Source organism: Peromyscus maniculatus, chromosome 7 (assembly GCF_049852395.1).
Source record: "Peromyscus maniculatus bairdii isolate BWxNUB_F1_BW_parent chromosome 7, HU_Pman_BW_mat_3.1, whole genome shotgun sequence".
In the NCBI taxonomy this organism is placed as follows: Eukaryota; Metazoa; Chordata; class Mammalia; order Rodentia; family Cricetidae; genus Peromyscus; species Peromyscus maniculatus.
In genome coordinates, this window is record NC_134858.1 from 17,433,605 (window position 1) to 17,459,765 (window position 26,161).

Sequence of the window (26,161 nt, forward strand, 5' to 3'; positions counted from 1 at the left end):
CGGTGGTGGCCACACCTTTAGTCCCAGTACTCAGGAGGCAGAGCCAAGCGGATCTCTGAGTTTGAGACCAGCCTGGTCTACAGAGTGAATTCCGGGACAGCCAGGGCTACAGACAGAGCAACTGTCTTAGTTAGGGTTTCTTTCTTCTTCTTTTTTTAATTTTTAATTTTATTTTGTTTTTTCTGTATGGCCCTGGCTATCCTGGAACTCACTCTGTAGACCAGGCTGGCATCAAACAGAGATCCACCTGCCTCTGCCTCCTGATGCTGGGATTAAAGGTGTGCGTCATTATGCCCGGTAAGTCGGTGTTGTTTTGTTTTGAGATAGAATCTCGGCTGTATAGCCAGAGATGCACAGAGAACCCTGTCTCAGAAATAAAATAAAATGAGAGGGAGAGAGAGATAGAGGGTCTCTTGTCTTGGTCAGCATGTAGCCCAGGCTTCTCGAGTTTGGGAGGTACTTCTTTTTCAGATGTATTTGTTTTATGAGTGTTTTGCCTGCATGTACAACCTGTGTGTAGTGCCCAAGAATCCAGAAGAGGGCACTGGATCTCCTGGAACCAGAGTTGTTCCTGGTTATGAGCAGCCATGTGGGTGCTGGGAATCAACCCTAGGTCCTTTGGGGGAACTGCTAGTGTCCCTAACCACGGGATCTCTCCAGCCCAGGACAGGCTTCTTTTTCCTTGTGACTGTATTAGTTACTTCGCTGTGGCTGTGATAACCACCACCACCAAGACGACTCACAGAAGGAGGGGTTTATTTGAGCTTATGGTTCCAGAGGTAGACTCCATGACAGAGTGGAGGCAGCTCATGTAGCCGCTGAACCACAAACAGGAACCAAGAGCAAAATGGGAACGCAGGCGTCTGAACTCTCAGAGCTCCCCACCAGCAGCCCACTTCCTCCAGCAAGGCCTGCTTCCTGAACGTCCCAAATAATGCCATAGTCTGTGGAGACAGGCTTCCTTAAAACACCATAGTGATCAAAAGCTGCCCCCTAGTGTAGACTTTAAGGCACATTGTAGGACTGAATGGGAAACTAAATAAAATGTATCATTAACTTAGAAGTGTATTGATTTAACAGGAATTTTCTCCATCTGTTGTTCCTTCAAACAGCTGGGGAAGCCTTGAGGCCTTTATCCAAAGCTGCAAACCACGGGGCATGGGGCTCCTGAAAGCAAGAGCAGCACTCTCCCGGGGAGCCTTGCCCCAGCCCTCACTGGGGATTCTAGGCAAGCATTCTTAGGCCCCGCGGAGCCAGACCCCTAGATGAAACCAGGGCATTTGCTGTGGTTCCTTGATCTAATTAATATCCCTGCTCTCACCCTCTCCAGCAGCTGAGACATCACAGTACTCAGTCAGATCTTGCCTGAGGACACGCAGGCTCACCCCTCGATGCCACCACATCATTTGGTTTTGCCACCGGTCGGTGTGTCATGGGTGGAGGCTTCCTCTTAGCCCACGGACACTACCGAAGTTCTTGAGGTTGGCGGGAGGAAGCGTTTTCCCTGCAGTGTACAGAACTGTAGCCAGAGTGGCTGATGAGCAGTGGCAGGGTGACTGGCTGTGTGTTTGGGGAAGGGGTGGGGACAGGAGAGAATCACTTTTGGTGCCCAAGCGTGTGTGCAACTTCCTGCCACTGAGGAAACAGTACAAACCAACCCTCGCTTCTCCTTTCTCCACTGTGGTCGCAGGGCTGGCAGGGAGCCCCAGATCCTCGTGGCCTCAGCCAGCTTTCCCAGCCCTACATGGGAGGAGAGATGCCCTGGACCATTCTGCTGTTTGCATCTGGTGAGTCTGAAGCTTGCCCTTGGGGGAAGCACCCAGCTGCCCCTCCCCTGTCCACCAGGCTGCCCTCTGGGGCAGAAAGCACAGTGCTGCTGCTCTCTGCAGTTGTTAGATGAGTCGGATCCCCACAGAGGCAGCCTGGGAAACGCCAGCCTGAGCTTTCTCATCCCCTCGAGCCAAGTTTTCTAGAAATATTACCCCAGTAGCAGTGCTACTGCCCGTGACTCAGCCCCCTTGGCCGCCAGGACTGTGGCACTCAGAGAAAGGGACTCGGAAACTTGTGATGTCAGGAGAGGTTAACTCAGAAGTTCTGTGAAGTTTGTCTGCAGGCATCCTGCTCAAAGCCGAGGGGCATAACACAGGAGTGCCTGCCGGGGATGTATGTGGCTCTGTCTGTCTGTTTGTCTGTCTGTTTAAAGAGGGGCTGGTGAGATAGGTCAGGGGAAGGGCACTTGCTGCCAAGGCTGACGACCTGAGTTTGATCCCTGGCATTCACGTAGTGGAAGGAGAGACCCAACTCCTGCAAGTTGTCCTCTGTTTTACACACACACACACACACACACACACACTGAATGAATAAATTTAATTTTTAAAAAGAGAGAAAGCAGGGAGCTAGAGAGACAACTCAGCAGTTAGGAGCACTGGCTGCTCTTCCAAAGAACCTGGGTTCAGTTCCCAGCACCCACATGGCAGAACACAACTTTCTGTAACTCAGGTCCAAAGGGATTTGACACCCTTTTCTGGGCTCCACAGGAACCAGATACCCACATATTGCCCAGACATACACGCAGGCAAATCACTCATGCACAGAATATAAATGTTAAGAAGACAAACTGGATTGCCTCTGACTTTCTGGTCAGGAAGTTGTGACAGCGAGGCAAGACTGGTCCCTTTCAGGCTGCTGCCTACAGAACTCACCCCACCCTCCCGCAGCACCCAGGAGTGAGGGGATTCCTCCTCCCGCTCCCCGCTTACTCCCCTTCCCTCACCCTTTGCCAACCATCGTGACCTCACCTCTTGGGTTTGCTTCTCTGGTCTTGTGGATGAAGCCAGGGCCTCACCCATGGCGGAAGCACTGAGCCACACCCCAGCCCCTCACTGGGGAACTCTAGGTAGGGGCTCCACCATGGAGCCCCCCCCCCAGCTCATCGGTGTGCCCCATCCACCTTCTGGGCTTCTTCCTACAGCATTTCCTCAGGCTGGAAGGTTCTTCCCTAATCTTCACAGCGGTCCTTCTCTACAAGCAAGGCTCAGATTATGTGTCACCTCTTCTGGGAAGTCCTCTGAGGTCACCCTAGTTCACAAGTAGCCTTCTCCATTACCCAGCACTGCTCTTGCACTTTCCTGAGGTCAGCACTTCTGTTTATTTCTTTTCTGCCTTCATTTTATTTTCTGTTTGGTGATTTGCCTACTCATATGTCTGGGCACTGTGTGCATGCCTGGTGCCTGTGGAGGCCAGAAGGGGGCGTCAGATCCCTTTGGACCTGAGTTGCAGACCGAGTGATGAGCTGCCATGTGGGTGCTGGGAATTGAACCCAGGTCCTGTGGAAGAGCAGCCAGTGCTCTTAACCGCTGGGCCGTCTCCCCAGTCCTGGCTTCTGTTCATTTCTAGAGTACATTGCCTTGTCCCTAGCAACCACAGCAGGATCTGCTGCACGGTTCTGTTGACCGAGCATCACTCGATTGTATAATGATCGCCGCCACTGTCGATAAGATGACTTAATGACATGTGAGTGCCATCGTACCCATGTGCCGGGCACCCAGTTTCCTAGACAGTGGTGAGTGTTCAGGGGTCACCAGTGTCCTGTTACAACCACCAAGGCTCAGGGCCTGGAGTGTAGATCAACAGGTTAGGACGGCTTGATCCCCAGCACATGCGCGTGCAGGCTCAGGCGCGCGCGCGCGCGCACACACACACACACACACACACACACACACACACACACGCACGTAGATCACCTACATCGAGTAAGTGAGCTGGTCCCAAGAACACTGCCAGCTCAAGCTGTCCTTCTTCATTACAGGCTCCTTGGCCATTCCTGCACCGTCCATCTTCCTGGTGCCCCCCTACCCAAGCAGCCAAGACGACGCCATCTACATCTCATGTACAGCCCCAGAGGACTTCCTCGGGGCCAATTTCACCCTGTTCCGAGGGGAAGAGGCAGTCCAGCGTCTGCAGGCCCCCGCAGATCAGCCCGGCGTGACATTCAATGTGACTGGTGGTGGCAGTGAGGCTGCTGGGGGTGACTTCCGCTGTCAGTACGGCGTGATGGGTGAGCACAGCCAGCCCCAGCTGTCCGGCCTCAGCCAGTCAGTGCAGGTCTCCTTTCCAGGTAAGACCCCAATGTGGAGCCCCGTCATGCTGCCCTCTCCCTCCTCGAGGGGCTTTGGTGCAAGTCCAAGTCTACAGACAAGTAGATCGGAAGGAAGAGAAGCAGCCCCCTGATAGATACCCAGGACTTACAGCAGGGAAATGGTGAGCAAAGGCCCTGGGGCTGGAACTTGCATTTGTGTATTTGAGGGAGACCTCAGGAAGGCAGAAGCTCAGTGATAGGAAGGACGTGTGCGGTGTGGCAGGGAGGTAATCCTGTAGGGACTAGTGGGCCACCGCAGACATCAGCTGTTGATCTGACTGAGCAGAGCCCTGGGAGGCCTCATATCTGTGTTTGCTGTGGGCCACAGAGATGCGAAGCAGGAATTCAGCTGATGTAGCACGAATCTTAACAGGTCTTATTAATAAAATCAAACCTGAAGCCAGGTATTGGGGTGAACACTGGAAGATCAGAGAAGCAGAACAAGCCACAGCCACCTCACCTCGTCATTTCCTCAGCTGATCCTGTTTCCTCAGACTGGAAGCCTCTGAGTCCTCATCCAAATGGATCTCAGCTGAACTGCTGCTCAAAAGCCTAAAAGCTTAACATGGCTCTAGTTCCTGGTCCTCATGCCTTATATACCTTTCTGCTTTCTGCCATCACTTCCTGGGATTAAAGGCGTGAGTCACCATGCCTGGCTGTTTCCAGTGTGGCCTTGAACTCACAGAGATCCAGATGGATCTCTGCCTCTGGAATGCTAAGATTAAAGGCATGTGCCACCACTGCCTAACCTCTATATTTAATATTATGGCTGTTCTGTCTCTGACCCCAGATAAGTTTTTAGAATGCACAATATTTTGGGGAACACAATACCACATTTCCCCTTTTTTGTCTAAAATTTAAAAAAGCTTATAACTAATACAAGAAAAACTATATCCAATAAGTATATACAATATATACAGCCAAGAATTACATTAACAATGTCCAGTCCATTAACATTTGACAAATTCAAACAAAAAATTTTCTTTACTTATCCTATTTAAAACAAGTAGTTCCTTTTTAAAAGTAGATTCAATAATCTCCCTTTTTATCTTATCATATCGTCTTTTTTTCATAATGGATTCAATACTCTACCTTTTGTCATTTTTATATCTTCCCCCTTTTAGAGTAGATTCAATGATCTACCTCACATCTATATTCTTTTTTCTTTTTGGTTTTTCAAGACAGGGTTTCTCTGTGTAGCTTTGTGCCTTTCCTGGAACTCACTTGTTAGCCCAGGCTGGCCTCGAACTCACAGAGATCTGCCTGCCTCTGCCTCCCAAGTGCTGGGATTAAAGGTGTGTGCCACCACCACATGGCTCTTTTTTTTTTTAAACAAAAACTCTGAAGCTAATCTCCTTGTTTAGCTTTTTTCCTGACCATTAACAATTAACAACTTGTAACCAACCATCATAAACAATGACAATATCCATAACTTTTTGACGAAAAACCATCTATCCCACCTCTTGGGAATATGGGCATAGTTTTCTTAAAATAATTTCCTGCTTTCTGGGGCTTAAGACATCTTTAGGGAATCCTGAAAAGAAATTGCTTGGGTTAATTGTCAAGTCCTGGGAGAGGTAGCTGTATCATTTGTTGTCCAGTCTCTGCATAATGGGAAAATGTAGGAATTGTCTCAAGTCCTTGCTCAAGTTGTCTGTGAATCTGGATCATCTCAGCTAGCCATTTCCAAATTGTCCTGAGCAGTTGGAGTCCAAAGCTGATCTCTGATGGTGTTAATCAGCTTAATGGCTTTACCATTGTCCATGTGAAATCTTCTTTGTGGGGTCCCATCATCCTTTTGAACATTTCAAAGTTGCTGTTAGGTGTGGTCATGGTTCCCTGCAGCCATTTTGTGTGTGTGTGTGTGTGTGTGTGTGTGTGTGTGTGTGTGCGCGCGCGCGCGCGCGCGCGCGCACCTCCGCCTCCTCTGGGGTTTTGGAGCAATCACAGTCTGATAAATGTCTGTATGGGAACCATGAACTTTCTTCCCTAGAAGAGAAAATCTTCACAGCAATTTCTCCCCACCATTTGTCTTGCCAAACTTTTCCAAACTGACCTTTGCCAATGCTTTCTTGTAACACGATGGTCCGCGCAATTCTCTGAACAAGCAGCAGTAAACCCTTCGTCCCAGGTAGCATCACTGCAGTCACCAACACAATGAGAAGCAGCCAGCAACTCGGAGCAGCATCTGATGCCTCCATGGTCCCACCGCCACCACTGTTTGTGGTTGGTGATACTGGCTTTTGAATATTAGCCCTTTCCTCCTATGAATTTCTCATGTGCTATTGTAGCTTTTCCATTCCTGGAACAGTGTGTTTGATCATCACTGGACACTATTTCCCCTATACAGTTGAGATATTTGGACATGTCCCCAACTGTGACACAGGCAAGACTTCCTTTTTCCAGGCTTTTGTTTCCAGAATTAGCATTACTCAGATATCTGCCTTCTGTAATTATTTCCACTGGCAAGTATTCAGGGCCAGGGCCTTCTCCAAACAAACACATTTTGTCTGAGAAACCTCTCAACATCCAAGGACAAAATGCAGATAGACAAGCATCCATACCACCTTCTAGTCTCCTGAACTAAAGTAAATATCCACGTGGAGGAGACAATGGCCAAGGCCGGACAGATGTTAGGTACTTTACTTCTTGTGCAAAGTAAGCTTAACCCTTTCTCCCATCACCCACGTGGTGTCTCTAGACTTCCCCTTTAACAACTAACTCAGAACAAAAGGGCTTTCACATACAGGTGCATCAAGCTATGAGGCAGGCTTCCTAGCTACCAAGCAGACTTGCCCTTCCGGACCAGAATGTGGCAGAGTCAGAGAATTGCAGATTGCATGTGTATTTAAACTGGCCGGGGGAGAGAAGAGGGGGATGAAGATGGAAGGAACTTAGATAGAACAAGGAGAGGACAGGAGGGGAAGGGGGAGAGAGGAGCTAAGGATGAGAACAGAACTGAAGCTGTGTAGAGAGATTTTGACTCAGAAGAATAAAGTGAGTGGACTAAAGAGCTTGGTGTACTTAGGTTTATTTGAGGATCCCTCAGATTAATCCACTGCTGGTAGCGTCTCTTCTGGAACTCTGGGAGAAGACTGTAGAGGCTAGACCCCGATAGTCTTTGTTGAGTGTTCTTTCCCTGAGATGGGATGGGTTTGCTTTATGGATCTGGAGCGCCAGGTATGAGCTTAGGGGAGCTGAGTGGAAAGTAGAGTACAGGAGAGGCGGCCAGCCTCTCTCACAGACAGACACAGAAGGCTCAGTGTGTGTCTGGGGGCAGCGGGCTGCCATGCCCAACAGCTCGGCTTGAGTTCACCCCTTAGATTCCACATGGGGTAAGGAGAACCAGCTCCCAAAAGTTACCCTCTGACCTCCACTCCACACACGCTATGACACATGTACACTGCCTCCCCACGCTCAACATGAATAAAAATGTAATTACAAAATTATTTTTAAAGAGCAAGGTCAGGCATGTGGCACAAACCTGTAATCCCGGCACTCTGGAGACCGAGGCAGGAGGACTGCCATGAGTTGGAGGCCAGTCCAGGCTAGACAGCAAGATTTTATCTCAATAACAAATAGAAGATCTGGGTGTTGTGGTGGACTCCTGCTATCCAGCACTTGGATGGTGGAGGCAGGAGGATTAGAAGTTCAAGGTCATCCTTGAGAGTGAGGAAAAGGCCTCCGGATCTAGCTGCCCGCTATGTCTGCGATCCGGAAAGCAGAGCGGGCTCTGAGCTCTCTGCCTGAGCTCCACTGTCAGTGGCTCCCTCTCTCACCTAGGCCTGGTGGTCTTGCAGCCAAAAGATGAGATGCCTCTCCTGACACAGAGGGTGAATGAACAAGACCTAACCTTGTGAAAATACCGGTCCCTCCTCCCCTGTCAGCTGGGATCAGGAACCCCCCTCCACCCTTACCCCAGGTCCTGGGGAGGGGAATCTGAATCCTTTGCAGACAAGAACTTGGGAAATGCCCATTCTTTCCTTTTTAAAGGAACATTTTAAGAGAGACTCATGTGGGGGGCTCCTCCCCTCCCCCAGTGCAGCTGCAGATGACCTTAAGCTCCTGATCCCCTGCACTCATCTCCCTAGTGCTGGGGTGACAGGAGTGTCTCATGCTGCCATGGAGCTCCTGTCCTGAGGGATGGCTTCTACACAGCCCACTGTATGGCCAGAGTGGATGCCGTTGAGTCTTTAGTACCCAGACTGGAGCCACAAGATAATTGCATTTAATGAGGTTTAAAATCCCCATTCAAAGCCAGGCAATGGTCAAGGTTCAGGCCAGCCTGAGCTATGGAGCAAGACCTTGTTTCAAAAACACAACATGGAGGGGCTAGAGAGATGCTCAGCACTTTGGAGCACTGGCTGCTCTTTCAGAAGACCTGGGTTCAGTTCCCTGGGTTCAGTTCCTAGGACCTACATGGCTGCTTACAACCAACCACCTCTAACTCCAACCCCAGGAGACCCACTCCCTCTTCTGGCCTCCACTGGCATTGCATGCAAGTGGTGCACAGACACATGCAGGCAAAACACTCAAACACATGAAATAAACAAATAACCACCCATTAATTAAGAAAGACGACGACATGGGAGCTAGGCTTGGTGGTGCACCTCTAATCCCAGCACTCAGAAGTAGAGGCAAGTTCAGAGCCAGTCTGGTCGACATAGAGTGTTCCAGGCAAGCCAGGCCTACATGGTGAGGTCTTGTCTCAAAACAAACTTGGCGTGGATGAGGCTGCACTGCGGGAGCACTTGCCGGGCATCCTCAAAGCCCCAGGTCTCACCCCAGCACGGGACACATGCCTGTCATCCTGGTAGAGGCAGGAGGATCAGGAGTTCAAGGTCTTCCTCTGCTACAGAGCAAGTTTGAGGGCTGCCGGGCCCTTGAGTCCTTTTGGAAAAAGAGGTGGGGCGCAGAGGAAAGAGAGGAAAAAGAGATTGGATTTGCCCACAAAAGGGCTTTGCTGGTTCACTGAAGGCAGTTCACTGTGTGAATTCAGACACGGCTAGAATTGAAAATGAAAGATGTACATAGTGACAGCCTGTCTCAAACAAACAAACACCCAAAGGGCAGGAACTCCATGTCATCTCGCCCTCCTTCCCTTATTTTTTTTTTTTAAAGATTTATTTATTTATTATGTATACAGTGTTCTGTCTGCACACACCCCTGCAGGCCAGAAGAGGGCACCCAGATCTCACTACAGATGGTTGTGAGTCACCATGTGGTTGCTGGGAATTGAACTCAGGACCTTTGGAAGAACAAGCAGTGCTCTTAACCTCTGAGCCATCTCTCCAGCCCTCCTTCCCTTATTTTAAGGACACCTTTCCCTACACAGTGGCCAAACCCTGCCCAGCAGCTCTCGGTGTGCATCTTCGTGCTCCAGTGCCAACCCTAGCCACAGAGAACAACCTTTAAAATAGCCCTTCCAAAATTAGTATTTATTCATTCATTCATTTATTCATTTATTGTTTTATGTGTATGGGTATTTTCATTCATTCATTCATTGTTTTATGTGTATGGGTATTTTCATTCATTCCTTTAATTATTGTTTTATGTGTATGGGTATTTTCATTCATTCTTTCAATTATTGTTTTATGTGTATGGGTATTTTCACTAATTCATTTATTGTTTTATGTGTATGGGTATTTTCATTCATTCATTAATTCATTTATTGTTTTATGTGTATGGGTATTTTCATTAATTCATTTATTGTTTTATGTGTATGGGTATTTTCATTCATTCATTAATTCATTTATTGTTTTATATGTATGGGTATTTTCATTCATTCCTTCAATTATTGTTTTATGTGTATGGGTATTTTCACTCATTCATTTATTTATTTATTGTTTTATGTGTGTGGGCATTTTGCCTGCATGTATTGAATGTGCACCACATGTGTGCCAATGCCCAAAGAGGCCAGAAGAGGGTTCTTTTGTTTTTTTTGTTTTTCCGAGACAGAGTTTCTCTGTGTAGCTTTGGAGCCTGTCCTGAAACTCAATCTGTAGACCAGTCTGGCCTCGAACTCACAAAGACCCACCTGCCTCTGCTTCCCGAGTGCTGGGATTAAAGGCGTGCGCCGCCGCCGCCGCCGCCGCCGCCGCCGCCGCCGCCGCCGCCGCCGCCGCCGCCGCCGCCGCCACCACCACCACCACCGCCTGGCTCTTTTTTGTTTTTTTTTGAGACAGGATTTCTCTGTAGCCCTGGCTGTCCTGGAACTCACTCTGTAGACCAGGCTGGCCTCAAACTCAAGAGATCGGCCTGCCTCTGCCTCCCAAGTGCCTGGATTACAGGAGTGTGCCACTACCACCCAGCCAGAAGAGGGTTCTTATCCTCTGGGTCTGGCATTGCACATGGTTATGAGCATGTGGATCCTGGGAATTTAATATGGGTTCTCTGGAAGAGGAGCCAGTGCTTTTAACTACTGAGGTCTCTCCAGCCTCCATAATTTGTTTTCTTTTCCTTTTTTTTAAAAATAGATTTATTTACTTATGTATTTTATGGAGTGCTCCATCTGCATGTATGCCTGCACACCAGAAGAGGGCATCAGATCCCATTATAAGTAGTTGTGAGCCTCCTTGTGGGTGCTGGGACTTGAACCCGGGTCCTCTGAAAGAGCAGTCCATGCTCTTAACCCTTGAGTCATCTCTCCAGTCCTAATTTCTTTTTAATTGTATTTTATTTGTGTTGCATTTTATTGGTGTGTGTGTGTGTGTGTGTGTGTGTGTGTGTGTGTGTGTGTATGTGTAATGTATGTATTCCTGTTGGCACACATGGAGGTCAGAAGACAATCTGAGAATTGTTCTCTCCTTACAACATTGAACTCAGATTGTCAGGTTTGGTGGCAAGTGCCTTTAACTACTAAGTCACTGTCTTAGGTTACTAGTGCTATTATGAAACACCATGACCAAGAGCAAGTTGGGGCAGAAAGGGTTTCTTTGGCTTACACTTCTACATCATAGTCACCATTGAAGGAAGCCAGGACAGGAACTTACACAGGGCAGGAACCTGAGACAGGAGCTGATGCAGAGGCCATGGACAGGTACTGCTCACTGGCTTGCTCAGCCTGCCTTTTTTTTTTCCTCCTTTCTTTTTGGTTTTTTCAGATAGGGTTTCTCTGTGCAGCCTTGGCTGTTCTGGAACTTGCTCTGTAGCTCAGGCTGGCTTGAAATCAGAGATCCACCTGCCTCTGGCTCCCAAGTGCTGGGATTAAAGGCATGCACCACTGCCACCCAGCCTCAACCTGCTTTCTTCTAGAACCCAGGACCACCAGCCCAGGGATGGTACCATCCACAGTGGGCTGGGCTCTCCAACTTCAATCACTAATTAAGAAAATGCCCTACAGCAGGCAGTGGTGGCATGTGCCTTTTCCAGCCCTACAATCAGATTTTTTTAAAAAATTTATTTAATATATATAGTGTTCTGCCTGAGGGCGCCAGATCTCATTACAGATGGCTGTGAGCCACAATGTTGCTGCTGGGAATTGAACTCAGGACCTCTGGAAGAGCAGCCAATGTTCTTAACCTCTGAGCTATCTCTCCAGTCCCCTATAACCAGATCTTATGGGGCCATTTTCTCAATCAAGGTTCCCTCCTTTCATATGACTCTGGCTAGTGACAAGTTGACATAAAACTAGCCAGCAGAGGCCATGACAGGCAGCTGACTAGAAACTGAGGGCTGTGTCCTCTCCCAGGCACCCCCCCTAACATACGCCCTCCCAGCCCTGGGGAAGCCAGTCCTCTCAAAGCTTAGCTAGTGATATGGCAAAGCCAGAGTTCCGATCTAGAACATCTTTTAAGGATCAGAGCAAGTTTTATTTTGTTCATGGATTTGGTCAAATATCTTGATCTGTGCAACTTAGAGTTCAAGTCTACCTGTTAATGTACGGGGAAGCACACAGAGCTGCATGTGATGATATTTTATTTGTATGTTAATAAAGTTTGCCTGGAAAACAAACAAACAAACTAGGCAGCAGAGCCATCTTGCCAGCCCTAAAATATCTTAATTTTTTTTTTTTCTGAGACAAGGTCTCATACTGTAGCTCAGGCTTGCCTCAAACTCAATGTAATCCTCCTGCCTCAGACTCCTAAGGGTTGTGATTACACAGAGCATTCTCGTTCTCTCGTTCTCTCTCGTTCTCTCTCTCTCTCTCTCTCTCTCTCTCTCTCTCTCTCTCTCTCTCTCTCTCTCTCTCTCTCTCTCTCTCTCTCTCTCTCTCTCTCTCTCTCTCCTTGAGACAGGGTTTCTCTGTGTAGCCCTGGCTGTCCTGGAACTCACTCTGTAGACCAGGCCAACCTTGAACTCACAGAAATCCACCTGCCTCTGCCTCCCAAGTGCTGGTATTAAAGGTGTACAGGTATGCCAGGCACAAAGAGCTCTTTTTAAAATGTTTTCATGGAGGATGGAGAGATGGCTCAGCATTTGAGAGGACTGGCTGCTCTTCCAAAGGACCCAAGTTTGGTTTCCAGCACTCATATCAGGGAGTTCACAGCTGCCTGTAACCCTAGTGTAAGGGGAACTGACACCCTTTTCTGGACTCCGTGGGCTCTAGAATGTAGTGCAGAAGCCTCTTCTCAGCCTCTATGCATATAAATAAAAATACAAATGATGTTTTCATTAGCATGTATTAACTATACACAACAATGGATCATTTGTCCATTGTCAGACCACCTAGATGGTTCAGTGGTTAAGGACACTTACCCTCAGGCCTGATGACCTGAGTCCATCTTTGGGACCCACATGATGGAAGGAGAGAACCAACTCCCACGCGTTGTCCTATGACCTCCATGCACATACTGGGGTGTGTGTGTGTGAGAGAGAGGGGGGGGACACTAAATGAAATAAAAAATTTAAATTTCCATTCTTTCTTTTTGATGGTGCTGGGGATGGAACCTAGAACCTTCCTTACATTAGGTGAATTTTCTATCCTGAGCTATATAGCCCCTTGCTTTGTCTTTTTTTTTTTTTTTTTTTTGTGTGTGTGTGTGTGTGTGTGTGTGTTTGTGTAGGTCATTCTGTATCCTAGGCTGGCTTTGACTTCTCTAGCACATGCTAGCCTTGAACTCATAATCCTCCTCCTCCTCCTCAATTTTCTAAATGAAATCCAGTCTTGGGATGGGGATTCTTCCCCAGAAGGAAGAAACTTTCTTACTGGTCCAGCAGAAGTCCTCACTGGTTGCTAATTGCCTATGTACAAGGCTCTTTAAGTTTCCAGGCCCACCTACACTCAAGATGCTTGGGTAAGGGTGGAGCTCCAGGAGGTACCCCCAGGTGCGTGCCCTCCCATGCCCTCCCAGCTCCTTCACCTGCCCTGTTCTCTTCTCCCTCTAGTCCCCACCTGGATCATGGTGCTCTCCCTGAGCCTGGCTGGAGCTGTCCTCCTCCTCGCAGGGATGGTGGCTATCGTTGTGGTGGTCAGGAAAGGTAATGGGGCATGCAGGAAACAAGGCCGGGGGGGCAGGAGGTGATGGGGCATGCAGGAAACAAGGCCGGGGGGCAGGACAGGTGATGGGGCATGCAGGAAACAAGGCCGGGGGGCAGCCTCCACATGGCTCTCAGTCTTCCTCTTTCAGTGTTTGAGGCAGGGTCTCACTATGTAGCCCTGGCTGCCCTGAAACCACCGTGTGGTCCAGGTTGGCCTGGAAACCAGAAATCCACTGCCTTGGTTTCTGCCCTTGGAGTGCGGCATTGCACCATCATGCCCAGGTCCTGGTCCCTTCCCCCCCCACTCTTCCCCCCCCCACTCTCTCCTCCCCCCTTCCCTTCCCCCCACTCTCTCCTCCCCCCTTCCCTTCCCCCCACTCTCTCCTTCCCCTCTCTCCTCCTCCCCCTTCCCCCTCTCTCCTCCTCCCCCCTCCCTCTCTCCTCCCCCCTCCCTCTCTCCTCCCCCCTCCCCACTCTCTCCTCCCCCCCACTCTCTTCTCCCTCACTCTCTCCCACCCCTCTCCTCCCTCCACTCTCTTCTCCCCCTCCCCCTGCCCACTCTCTTCTCCTCCCCCTCCCCTCTTCTCCCCCCCTCACTCTCTTCTCCTCCCCCACCCCCCTCTCTCCTCCCCCCCACTCTCCTCTCCTCCCCCTCCAGGATCACATCATTGAGGCTGATGTTGAAATCCTATTTACTCCAGGAGTTTTCTTTCCTTTTTTTTGGGTGTGTGTGTGTGTGTGTCTAGAACTTGAAATCCTCCTGCCTCAGCTTCCCAAGTGCTACAATTTCATATGGACAATACCACAACTGTTTTATTTTCATTTTTTTCATATTTTTATGCGTATAGGTATCTGCCTGCATGCATAAATACACACCACATGTACACAATGCCCAGAGGCCAAAACAGGGCATCGAATACCCTGCAACTGGAGTTACAATGGCTGTGGGTCGTCATGGTCTCCAGGAGGAAAAAGGCAGCTCAGTTCAACATGACTAATCAGCTGATGCTGGTTCAGACTTCAGGAGTCTGACCCCAAGTGGTTTATTTTAGGCATGTTAAGCACAGGACAATTTGGTGAAAAATTTCCTAGTGATAATTAACTCAATCCCATGTGCACACTTAAGCTTAAGAAATGACATTGAAACTCTTTGTAAAGTACATGTGACATCTTCCATTAAGATGGGTTCTACAGGTTGACTATATGTGACACCTTCCAAAAAGATAGGTTCTATACATTGACTGAGAGGAGCAAGCTCATGATAAGGGTCTGAGGGAAGATCTGGTGTGTTCTGAACCACAGGGATGTCACCAAGGTCATCAGACTATTAACCACACCGCTCCCAGCCTTCTGGGCAGATAGCAGGTTATGCATCCCTTCCTTTGCAGGACCAGCCCCCCCCCCCCCCCCCCGTGTGTGTGTGTGTGTGTGTGTGTGTGTGTGTGTATGTATTAGTGCAGGTAGTGCAGGACCAGCCGTGTGTGTGTGTGTGTGTGTGTGTGTGTGTGTGTGTAATAGTGTGTGTGTGTGTGTGTAATAGTGTGTGTGTGTGTGTGTGTAATAGTGTGTGTGTGTGTGTGTGTAATAGTGTGTGTGTGTGTGTGTAATAGTGTGTGTGTGTGTGTGTAATAGTGTGTGTGTGTGTGTGTGTAATAGTGTGTGTGTGTGTGTGTGTAATAGTGTGTGTGTGTGTGTGTAATAGTGTGTGTGTGTGTGTGTGTGTGTGTGTGTGTGTGTGTGTGTGTAACAGTCCAGGTTCCCCTTGTGCTCATCTGTGAGCACGAGGACTTCTGTGCCTCCTACATGTAGCTGGAACTGAGCCTGGGGTCTCTGGAAAAGCAGCCAGTGCTCTTAGCTGGAGCCATCTCTGCCCCTCCCCAGGACTGCTTCTTTTCATCCATGTTTTCAGGAGCACGGAGACAGTCAGTCTGGGGAATTCTTTCACCAGAATTCAGCAGCAGGTCACCAGCAGAAGGGAGGTGACAGGGGAGGAAGGGGAGACAGACCTATGGGACCCCTGGGCACTCAAGGGTACTATCCTGTTTCTGGACCACCCTCTGAGGCATCAAGATCGATGGTGGTTCAAGTCTCTTGCATAAAAGGCACCGTGGGCACACCTGTAATCCCAGCTCTTACTAACTGAAGGCAGAGGATCAAGACTTCAGTGTCAGCCTCACTATATAGCAAGTTCCAGGCTAACCTGGGCTATGTGAGGTGCTGTCTCAGAAACAAAAGCATAGTCCCATTTGTGTTCAAGCACTCCCTCCAATTTCTAGAACTTTCATCCTCTAAACCAGTGGTTCTCACCCTTCTTAATGCTGTGACCCTTTAATACAGTTCCTCATGTTGTGGTGACCCCCAACCATAAAATTATTTTCATTGCTACTTCATAACTGTAATTTTGCTACTGTTATGAATTGTAGTCTAGGTATTTCTGGAGATAGAGGTTTGTTGAGGGGTCATAACCCATAGGTTAAGAACTACTGCTCTGGACTCGACTCATTAGGCAGTGGCTCTGTTCACTTCACCCTCAGCTCCTGGCAACAATGGAGACTTCTTTCTAAACAAAGTTTACTTTTCATTATGGGGGAGGTGTGTGGAGGTCACACTCCCACTCTAACCTTCACCCCCACTTTTGACAGGTATCACATAGCCAGGCTGGCCTCAAACTTGCTTAATAGCTGAGGGTGGCCTTAATAGCTGAGAGGTGCCTCCACCTCTCTAATGCTAGGGCCACAGGCTTGTGTTGGAAATTGTCTAACAGGATATTCATGTTTTTGTTTTGTTTTGTTGAGACAGTTTCTCTGTGTAGCCCTGGCTGTCCTGGAACTTGTAGGTGGCACCACTTGCTGAGTAAGTGGGAATATAGTGGTTGCGGTCATGCTGTCATCCTAAGGTTGCTAAGGCTTAGCTCAGTGTGGAGTGCTTGTCTCATGTGCATGAGGCCCAGGGTTCAATCCCCACCCCCCACAGGGTTTCTCTGTGTAGACCAGGCTGGCCTGGAACTCACAGAGATCTATCTGCCTCTGGTGTGCTGGGATTAAAGGCCTGTGCAACTACCTAAAACCCAGCCTGAAATTCATAGTTTTTAAGAAAAACAATTTTACATGTTTACACAATTTTGAAGATTTTGTTTGTTTGGATTTCACTTCAGAGCCCAGGCTGGTCTGAAGACCTGCCATCTCCCATATAGATCAGGTTGGCCTTGAAATGTAGGTAATCCTCCTGCCTCTGCTTTCAGTTTGCAGGGATTACAGCAGTGAGCCACCACACTGGTAACTTGGAGTTCTTGTTTTTTAAATGAACATACATTTCTCGTAAGTCAAGTACAAAAATAAATAAGGGCAGTAAGATCGCTAAGCAGACAAAGATGCTTGCCAAGCATACCTACACAAGTTCCATCCCTGGGGCTGGTGGCAGGGCAGCTGCCTCCACAGGATCTCCTCTACCCTCTGCACATGCCCTCTGGTGTGTACCCACACCCATACAAGAACATGCACACACAGAGTAAATAAAGGTTAAGAAGAAAAACCCACCTAAAATGTATGGGGTGACGTGGTAGTACACACCTGTAATTCCAGAACTCAAAGGCTGTGGAGGAGGATTGTGGTTTAGAGACCAACCCTGGCTAGACCCCGTCTCAAGGAAACAGATCAAGGGTGATGCCACACACCCATAATTCTAGCATTTAGCTGGTAGAAGTAGGAGGACCAGGAGTTCAAAGCCAGCCTTGGCTACATGGTGAGTTCAGGTTAGCCTGAGCTATACGGGACTGTTTTAGAAAACTAAGTGAAGGTGGGCATGTTGGTACCACCTTTTAATCCCTGCACTCAGCAGGCAGATCTGTACCTACAGTCTAATCTACATAGTGAGTTCCAGAACAACCAGGGCTACATGGGAAACCTTGCCTAGAAAACAAAACTACCGCAAAAAAACAAAACTGAGAAAGGCCTGTTTATAGCAGCTTTTGTACTTAGTAGCAGATCTATGTGGATGAGGCAAAGCTGGGTTCCACAGGGGTCAAGGGAGCTTTTGGTTTTATGGGTGTAGGCATTTCTCAGCTGCTACCAGATCCAGAATAATCTAACCAATACTTGTTCATCTTTCTTCCAGCTAAAATAAAAAACTTACAGAAGCAAAGGTGAGTCCCTCCAGGGTGTCTCTGAGGCTGGGCAGATGCTGGGCAGACCTTCATCCCCGAAGGTGTTCTCTGGTGGGAGGACTGATAAATGCATGGAACATGAATTATTTATTGAGCATTGCTATGTGTCAGGATGTTCTAAAACCAATGCTCATCACTTCCTCCCAGAAGTCCAGATGAACCCCATTTTCCAGATGTGAATACTGAGGCGTGGAGTCCAGTCACATGGGGCCAGGCAACCCAGCTGCCTTACCTCCAACTCACTGCTGGCTGCCCCAATACTGTCCCAGAAACCTAGGTATTTGCAGTGGCATTCTCCACTGTGCCATGTTAGACGCCCTGGAGTTGTCCCTGGGTACTAATAGCCAGAGAGCTGTCACTTAGTGTAATGACTGGAAATGAGCGTGCAGGTATTTGCTGTGGGCAGGGGATGAGCAAGTGGTAAGCGCAAGCCCTAGCAGGTGTGGCTGGGGGGATGTTCTTGAACAAGTGTCCTATTTCATGGGGCATCCTTTCTTCTGAATCCCTTTGCAGAGAGCGTGACTCCTGCTGGGCTCAGGTCAACTTCACCAACACAGGTCTGTTATGTCCTCCGGCTCCTCGATGCTTCCCTGGGTGAAGTAAGCTTCGAAATCCTGTTGCTACTTGGACCCTTTCTGTGGCCTCTTGTTGCTCTTGAGGTCCAAACACTGTCCCCATTCTTTCTGCTGGGTTACCACTTTCTGTTTCTGTCTCCAGCCTCTACACTGGCTCTACCCACTGCCTAGAACTCTCTCTCTAGCTTCAATGTATAAGCCACCCCCTCCAGGAAACCTTCCCTGATCCCCACTCCGGCTCTGTACTATACTTCCACATCACCCAAGCTATCAGCACACGTAAGAGATCAGCAGTGTTTGTCTATCGATCGACTTGTCCATGATTTATGTGTGTGCGGGAGCCGGCATGCCACAGTGCATGTGAGGAGGTCAGAGGACAACTTGCAGGGATCATTTCTTCCTTCTACCAAGGGGTCCTGGGCATTGAAACAAGTCAACAAACTTGGCTGTAAGGGCCTTGACCTGCTGAGCTGTATCACTGGCCCACCCAGCCTGTTCTACACAGTGAGACCTGTGCCTTCCCTCTGAATGTTCACAACTCACCCTGGGGTGGCTGGAAAGGAGCAGGAGAGGATACTGGAGGATGAACCCCAACTCCTTCTGCAGGGTGGATTCTGGATGTCGAGGCTGTGGGACAGGAGCAGGTGGGTGCAAGGCAGCGGGCCACCCTGTGCTGACCCTGCTTTCTCTGTTTCAGACATGTCCTTTGATAACTCTCTGTTTGCCATCTCCACGGTGAGTAGAGGGAAATGTCACTGGGAGTCCTCTATGAGCTTCAGAACCAGGAAGAAGCCCAGAGTCACAGAACTAGAACTTGCCCATAAGCCTGGGGCTGGTTATGAGAAACTAGGGGATCACAGGGCCATATTGTCACTGGATTGGGTTCAACACTTGAGGATGGTGAGGGGTTTGGGGTGACCCATGGCCTCTTCAGGTTCCTATGTGGAGCCTTGTGACACTCTGCTATGCTCTTATCTCCTCCTGACAATAAGAAAGCTTATTTTTAAGTCAGTGTAGGGGTTCACACCTCTAATCCCAGCACTTGGGAGGTGGAAGCAGAAAGACTGGAGGACTTGAGTTTGAGACTAGCCTGGGCTACACAGTGAGGTATAGGTCAACCTAGGCTAGAGTCTCTATCTCCCCTCCACACTTTATTTTTATTTATTTATTTATTTATTTATTTATTTATTTATTTATTTATTTATTTATTTATTTTTTGTGTGTGTGTAGGTGTGTGTGTGTGTGTGTGTGTGTGTGTGTGTGTGTGTGTGTGTGTGTAGGGGTGTGTGTGTGTGCCACAGCATACCCGTGGAGGTTAGAGGTCAACTTGCTCGAGTTTGTTCTCTCCTTCTACCAGGAATCAAGTTCAGGTCACCAGGTCTGACTGAAAGTGCTTTGAGCTGCTGAGCCATCTCACCAGCCCGAGTCCTCCTGTCTTAAAACAATGAAGAGGGCAAAACGGCACACACCTTTAATCCTAGCACTCAGGAGACAGACAGGTGGATTCCTGAGTTAGCCTGGTCTATAAATGAGTTCTAGGTCAGCCAGGGTTACACAGAGAGACCCTGTTGCAAAAGCCGACAAAACAAAACAATGAACAAAAGCTGGAGACGCAGCTGCCGGGTAGAATGAGCTGTGTTCGAGGCAGGGGTTCCACACTTAGCACCACATACAAAAAGAGAAGGGAGGGAGCTGGGGGAGAGACCTGTTACATCTGTTGCGACTTTAGCTCTTGGACCAACCCTGAACCGTGCAGATCAACCAAGAAGGCAGGGCATGGTGGCCGGGGCATGTAATCCCACCATTTGGGAGTTTGGGGCAGGTGGAGCGCTGCAGGTTTGTTCCAGACAGGGGCAGCCAGAACCGCCCAGCCCCTAAGGTTTTCTATTGTTTGTTAGGTTTGGTTAGATCTTGCTTCCAGACAGCCTGGTCACAAACTCACTATGTTGCTGAGGATGCACCTGAACATCTGATCATCTTCCAGCTACCTCCCAAGTGCTGCGATCACAGGTGTGCACGGGTGTGCACTATAGTCCGATTCTGTAGTGCTGGGGGTGGAACCCAGGGCTTCCTGCATACTAGACAAACACTCTGCCATATGAGTCACGGTTCACTTGCTTTTATTTGAGACCAGATCTCAGCATGTAGTCGTCCCCTCACTGTCCCCGGGCTGTATAAAACACTGTAACACACACATATCTGTCTTAGGCTCGGCATGTACCAAAAGTCTCAAGCTCTAGTTCCTGCTTTTCTTGATTTGCCTATTTTCATATGAACAATGTATTTCTTCTTTTGACTGGCTAGTTCCACCCCACATAGTACCTTAGTTTCATCCCATTTTTTTTTCTTTTTCTTTTTTAATGGTGTTTTGTCTATATGTATGTCTGTGTGAGAGTGTTGGATCCTGAGCTGCCATGTGGGTGCTGGGAATTGAACTTGGGTCCTCTGGAAGAGCAGTCTGTGCTCTTAACTGCTGGGCCATCTCTCCAGCCCTCTAGCCCCAATTTTATTTTATTTTATTTTTTAAGAAAGATCTCTATGTTGTCCTGGCTGCCCTGGAACTCAGAGACCCTCCCACCTCTATGTCCCAAGTGCTGGGATTAAAGGTGTGGGCTATGAGACCTGGCATCTTTCTTTTTTAAGACAGGGTCTTAGGGGCTGGAGAGATGGCTCAGCAATTAATAGCACTGGCTGCTCTTCCAGAGGACCCAAGTTCAATTCCCAGCACCCACATGGCAGCTCACTCACAACTGTCTGCAACTCCAGTTCCGGGAGATCTGAAACCTTCACACCAATGTACATAAAATAAAGTTAAATAAATTATTAAAAAAAAAAAAAGACAGGGTCTTACCAGCTGGGCGGTGGTGGTGGTGGTGGTGGTGGTGGTGGTGGTGGTGGTGGTGGTGGTGGTGCATGCCTTTAATCCTAGTACTTGGGAGGGAGAGGCAGGGAGATCTCTGTGAGTTCAAGGTCAGCCGGGTCTACAGAGTGAGAGAGAGAGAGAGTTCCAGGCCAGCCAAAGCTACACAGAGGGACCCTGTCTTGGGGAAAAAAAAAATAGGGTCTTTAGCTCTGGCTGCCTGGAACTCACTATGTAGCTCAGGCTGGCTTCCAATTAACAGAGACCTGCTTGCCCGTCTCCTGAGTGCTGGGATTAAAGGCATGCCCGGCTGTATGTTTTTTTTTTTTTTAACAAAGACCCTGTGGGATCTTACTAGAGTCACTGGTTAGGGAGGACCAAAGCTCTGAGGGGACCTCAATCTGTCTCAATCAGCTGGGTTCAGTTCTTGAAAGGTTTTAGGGGAGCCCTGATAGGTGAGCACAAAGGTGAGCTGGCTTACTGGTGCCATCCACGTCATGGACCTCTGTTTCAGGCCCACAGTGCCCCTCGGAGATGGATACTATCATCTGAAACTAAGGCGTAGGAGAGCTGTCACTCAAGTGATGTCAGGCTGCTAGGGAGTGACAGAGTGGGAGCTGAGCCCAGGCCTCTGGCCTCCTTCCTCAGCAGAGAGAAGGCAGCAGGAGCAGAGCCACTGCAGGTTGGGGTATGGGTGTGGGGAGAGGTGGAGGGTACCTGAGAGCCTGGAATAGGGGGAACTCACAGGTTCTTACACCCCAAATCACTCAGTTCTTTTTCTTCCATGGACAAAGAAAATGCCTCAGGAAGACTTGGTGGCAACCCCAGATGCACATCTTTGCAACTCAGAGCCTCAAAAGCGGCCCACCTCTACATCATCCTCTCCAGAGCTCCCAGAGTTCAGCACTTTCCGGGCCTGCCAGTGAGGCGAGGAGTGAGGACCCCTTTATCCGGTTCTCCCCGTCCCACTGCCCAAAGCTGCAGAAGCTGGACATCTACCCAGAGACTCGGCGGTAGGGAGGGGTCAAGCCAAGGCTTTCTAAGGAGATGGACTGGCCAGAGGAAGGGTGTGACCTTCCTCACAGAAGACAAGAAAAATCGTCAGGGGAGCAGCCTAGAGGCTGGACAGAGAGCCAGAGCCCATTTGTAGATTCCCTGGATTGTAGACCACCAGAGGTGTCGCCCCTGCATCTGGACATCCAGCTGGGCACAGGAGGTCTACATTCTGTACCTCTTTCCTCTGCTTCCCCAGCTGCACCTGACCTTCAGACTGGTGTTTATATTTTTGTATGTTTTCTGTTGTTTCTAGACAGGGTCTCACTGTGTAGCCCTGTCTGTCCTGGAACTCACCATGTAGACCAGGCTCAAACTCAAGAGATCCACCTGCCTGTCTCTAGAGTTCTGGGATTAACGGTGCATACCACCATGCCAGACTTTGGGGTGTTTTTGCTGTTGTTGTTTTCAGGACAGGGTTTCACTGTGTAGCCCTGTCTGTCCTGGAACTCACTATGTAGACCAGGCTGCCTGCCTCTGCCTCCCAAGTGCTAGAATTAAAGGCTTGCACCACCCCAGCCCGACAGGGTGTATGCTTTTTAGTGACAGAATTTCACTTTGTAGCTCAGGCTGGCCTTGAGATCACATCATCCTGTTTCTGCTTGAGATCATGAGCTTGTACCATTGGGGGGCGGGGCTTGGGAAAGGGCTGGGTGTATTTTTAGTCTTGCTGGCACAGGTCCTGTTAAAGTAACCCCAAGGTTTCAGGTAATCTTTAAATTTGGGATTGCATGACTTGGGGGTTGGGGAGGAAGGTGAACTGGCCACGCTGGAGGTACCATACCACTGAACTTCAGTTAATGTGGTGCATGAGAAATGCCTGGAGGTGCAGGGAGGGAATGCAGCATTGTGGAGACCAGGAACGTGGGAACAAAGGGGTCGTAAGGACCAGGAGGAAACTAGAGGTCCCAAAGAGTCCACCAAAACGTGAATAGCAGATGACACTGTTGAACTAGCCATTACTGGGGGATCCGAGAGTTAGCTGGAAAGGAGGGGTCCCGGTGGAGAAGCTGGAGAATTTCCTCAAAGACTGACAGTTCAGTGGGAATCCCCAAGGTCCGGAGTGGGGTTCAAAGTGCTTTTCCAGCCGTGCAGCCTGGGGCGAGGCCGGCCCCCTCCTAGCACGCACGGGTCCTCCCTCCTCCACCAGGGAGAGCAGAACGAGGTGCAGCGCCTGGCCAGGACCGAGGGGGCGGGGACTCGGCTCGGGGGCGGGGACTCGGCTCGGGGGCGTGGCCGGGCGCCTAGCGTGGAACCTTCATTCTCCAGGCCCGGGGCGGTCGTTCACAGGACCCTGGCCCGGAGATGACCGGCCCTCCAGAGGCAGAGCACCGCCCCTTGACCTGCGCTGCTGCTCCGCCCTCAGAGCGCCCGCCTTCTGCGACTCACGGCGGCCCCTGCGGGGGCGGGGCCAGCCCTGCTCGGGCCGTACCCGAGCGGCCGAGCACCTACTCACCCCGGAGCGTGTGGCTCGCTGGGCGCCGGCATAGAGGCGGAGCCCAGCCCTCGAGGGGGCGTCCCTTCTTCGTCGGCCACCGGTCCCGGGCTCAAGCTCCTCCACCCTTCTCGAGCTACTCCACTGTGGCACAAAGCATGGTCGTTCGCATGTGGCCGGCCTGGGGGCGGGGCGTGGCCCCCGGGGGCGGGGCCGAGCGGCCGAACGCCCCCTCCTGACGCTGACGGGGGTCCAAAGCGCCGCGGTTCACAAAACGCCGGCCCGGGGGGGGCGGGGCCTCCCGGTCCTTCCGGGGGCGTGCCCGAGCGGCCAAGCACCGCCTCCTGACGCATGCCCTGCCCATCTCTCCGGAGCTGCTGCGCGGTGGCACAAAGCGCCGCTTCTCACGCAACGCGGCCTCGGGGCGGAGCTTAGCGCCCCTGGGGGCGTGCCATAGCGCCAAGCACCGCCTCCCGACGTAGGGTCCTTCGCCCCGGCGTCCCGGGGAGGCTAAGCCACCTCACAAAGCGGCGACCGTTCCCGCGGGGTGGGGCCGGCCCCACCCACGTCGTGCTCGCTCTCGCCGGGCTCCCTCAGGCGCCAGCAGGGGGCGCTGCGCCACCGAGCCGGCCCGTGGCGGCGGCGGCGAGGCGGCGCGTGGCCGGCAGGCGGCGCGCTGCCAGGCTCGGCCTCGGCCTCGGCCTGCGCGGCGGCGGCGGCGGCGGCCTGGGCCCGGGTGCGGCGGTGGCGGTGGCGGTGGCGGTGGCGGTGGCGGTGGTGGCAGCGGGGCCTGGAGCCGGACCTAAGATGGCAGCGGCGGCAGCGACGGCCGTGGGGCCGGGTGCGGGGAGCGCGGGGGTGGCGGGCCCGGGCGGCGCGGGGCCCTGCGCGACAGTGTCGGTGTTCCCCGGCGCCCGCCTCCTCACTATCGGCGACGCGAACGGCGAGATCCAGCGGCACGCGGAGCAGCAGGCGCTGCGCCTCGAGGTGCGCGCCGGACCCGACGCGGCGGGCATCGCCCTCTACAGTCGTGAGTGCTGGGGACACCCTGGGGACGGCGGCGCACGAGGCCGGCAGCGCGGGCGCCGGGGGAGGGGGCGGGCGGGCGGGGGGGACTCGAGCCGAGCCAGTGCACGCGGCTCTCTCCGCCCGCGGGCGAGAAGGCAAAGAAGGCGTGCGCGGGGACCGAGGAGCCCGAAGAGGGGCGCGGGAAACAGTCGGGGGCCTGAGATTTGCGGGGGGGGGGCGCGTGGCAGGAAGTGGGGCCCCGAGGATTGAGGGGGGATAATGCAGGAGGGGCCGGAGAGGGGACGATCGAGAGGGCTCCCGCGCGGGTGTGGTTTGTGGATCTCTTCTCAGGGGACATCCTCTCCACACTCACACGGACATTTGAAAAGTGGCTTTCGGTGTGGAGCCCCGGGAAGGCTGGGTGCCGCCCTTGTGGAGGAGGACTTGGGATTCGGGATCCCCCCCCCCCCCCCCCGACACACACACACACATACCTCGATTGGTAAACTTTAGAACTGGGGACAGATCAAGATTCCCGCCCCCATCCCCCATGGAAACGTGGAAGAGGGGAAAGGCCGGTTTGCTGATGGCCGGCTTTAGAAGTCAAGAGGTAACACCACCTCCGTCGCCACGCGCCTCCTGTCTCCTTTTTTAAGGACGTGAGAAGCTGGTGACATTATCAGAAGCTGCTTCAAAAACTGACATTTCAGTGGGGGGAATAAAGGGGGGAAAATCAGTGTGTTTGCGAAGGGCAAACCCCTCCCCCCGAGCTTTGTGGTTCCACCTTTCATTCTTTCTCTTGTTACTCTTTCTTCTGGCGGATTCCTCACTGGCATTTTGCTATTCTGTTTCATGGTCTTTGTCTCCCAGGGTTTCTTACACGGATGCTCTTAAGGGGCCACCAAGGAGGAACGGACTGGTTTTGGCCTGTGGGAATTCCCTCCCCCCTTGGTAATGGAGTGTTGGGAAGAGAAATGTGTGTAGCAGTTGTTCACTTCTCCTCCTCTCTGCCTTGACTTTGAAAACACAGGAGAAACGAGTGTGTCTGGTGCCCAAAAGCAGGGCACCTTTGGGGGGCTTGGGCAGAGCTGGGATCTCCTTGACCATACAGGGAAACGGGAGTTTCACAGATTTGGAATTTAGGACTGGTAAGGAAGTGAAGCCCTGCAGGACCCCAGACCTCTAAGCGAGGTACCAGGGCCTACCCTGGGAAGTGTTCTGGGACGTTGGATGTGGTAGTGCCAGCCTGCGGGCCCAACACTTGGTAAGCTGAAGTAGGAGGGCTGAAAGCTTGAGTATAGCTTGGGTGCTGTGGGCAGATCCTGCCTCAGTCACCAAGACAGAGTTCTGGGTGGCTTGGGTTGTGAACTTGACAAAAACACTTTATTTATAGAATATATTATATTTACATAATTGTTAGTTCCCATATAATCGCTTACACCTACTTTCTTCTGTTCTGAGACGATCATCTTATTCCAGGAGAATCTTGACAGTTTGTCGTCTTGTTTTG

At 50.9% G+C, this 26,161-nt stretch overlaps 3 protein-coding genes across 11 annotated transcripts in view; 2 read left to right on the top strand and 1 right to left on the bottom strand.

The window, feature by feature from the left end:
• LOC107402465 (uncharacterized) overlaps nucleotides 1–24,115 on the bottom strand; it is a 35,558-nt gene extending 11,443 nt beyond the window's left edge. The window contains exons 1-2 of one of the 3 annotated variants that reach the window (XM_076575821.1): nucleotides 23,665–24,115; nucleotides 17,624–17,780 (exon numbers count right to left, since the gene is read on the bottom strand). In XM_076575821.1, coding sequence (XP_076431936.1) covers nucleotides 17,750–17,780; nucleotides 23,665–23,996 — 363 coding nt within the window. In that variant the 5' untranslated portion in view covers nucleotides 23,997–24,115 and the 3' untranslated portion in view covers nucleotides 17,624–17,749. Of the gene's footprint in view, nucleotides 1–17,623; nucleotides 17,781–21,164; nucleotides 21,277–23,664 lie in introns of those variants that run through there. The other 2 variants (XM_076575822.1, XR_013052641.1) reach the window with 2 other exon arrangements.
• On the top strand, nucleotides 1,634–22,232 carry C7H19orf38 (chromosome 7 C19orf38 homolog). Of its 3 annotated transcripts, none has more exons than XM_042280506.2 (7): nucleotides 1,634–1,787; nucleotides 3,809–4,117; nucleotides 13,466–13,558; nucleotides 17,672–17,699; nucleotides 18,234–18,277; nucleotides 18,993–19,030; nucleotides 21,950–22,232. In XM_042280506.2, exons 1-7 carry the CDS (start codon nucleotides 1,745–1,747, stop codon nucleotides 22,079–22,081), a joined length of 687 nt encoding a protein of 228 aa, XP_042136440.1. In that variant the 5' UTR covers nucleotides 1,634–1,744; the 3' UTR covers nucleotides 22,082–22,232. The 3 variants fall into 3 exon arrangements, with proteins under 3 accessions (XP_042136440.1, XP_042136441.1, XP_076431935.1); XM_042280507.2 differs by having other exon boundaries at nucleotides 18,234–18,319; nucleotides 21,950–22,040; XM_076575820.1 differs by lacking the exon at nucleotides 13,466–13,558.
• A 296-nt stretch (nucleotides 24,116–24,411) lies between the features above and the next one.
• Nucleotides 24,412–26,161, top strand: part of Carm1 (coactivator associated arginine methyltransferase 1) — a 50,100-nt gene continuing 48,350 nt past the window's right edge. For 2 of the 5 annotated variants that reach the window (XM_076575817.1, XM_076575818.1), the window contains exon 1: nucleotides 24,413–24,673. In XM_076575817.1, coding sequence (XP_076431932.1) covers nucleotides 24,451–24,673 — 223 coding nt within the window. In that variant the 5' untranslated portion in view covers nucleotides 24,413–24,450. Of the gene's footprint in view, nucleotides 24,674–25,210; nucleotides 25,262–26,161 lie in introns of those variants that run through there. The other 3 variants (XM_076575815.1, XM_076575816.1, XM_076575819.1) reach the window with 3 other exon arrangements.

Coding starts and splice junctions, on each gene's coding strand:
- C7H19orf38 (XM_042280506.2), top strand. CDS start 1,745: ATGGGAGGAGAGATGCCCTGGACCATTCTGCTGTTTGCATCTG. Junction 4,118..13,465: donor AGTGCAGGTCTCCTTTCCAG/GTAAGACCCCAA, acceptor TTCTCCCTCTAG/TCCCCACCTGGATCATGGTG. Junction 13,559..17,671: donor CGTTGTGGTGGTCAGGAAAG/GTAATGGGGCAT, acceptor TCTTTCTTCCAG/CTAAAATAAAAAACTTACAG.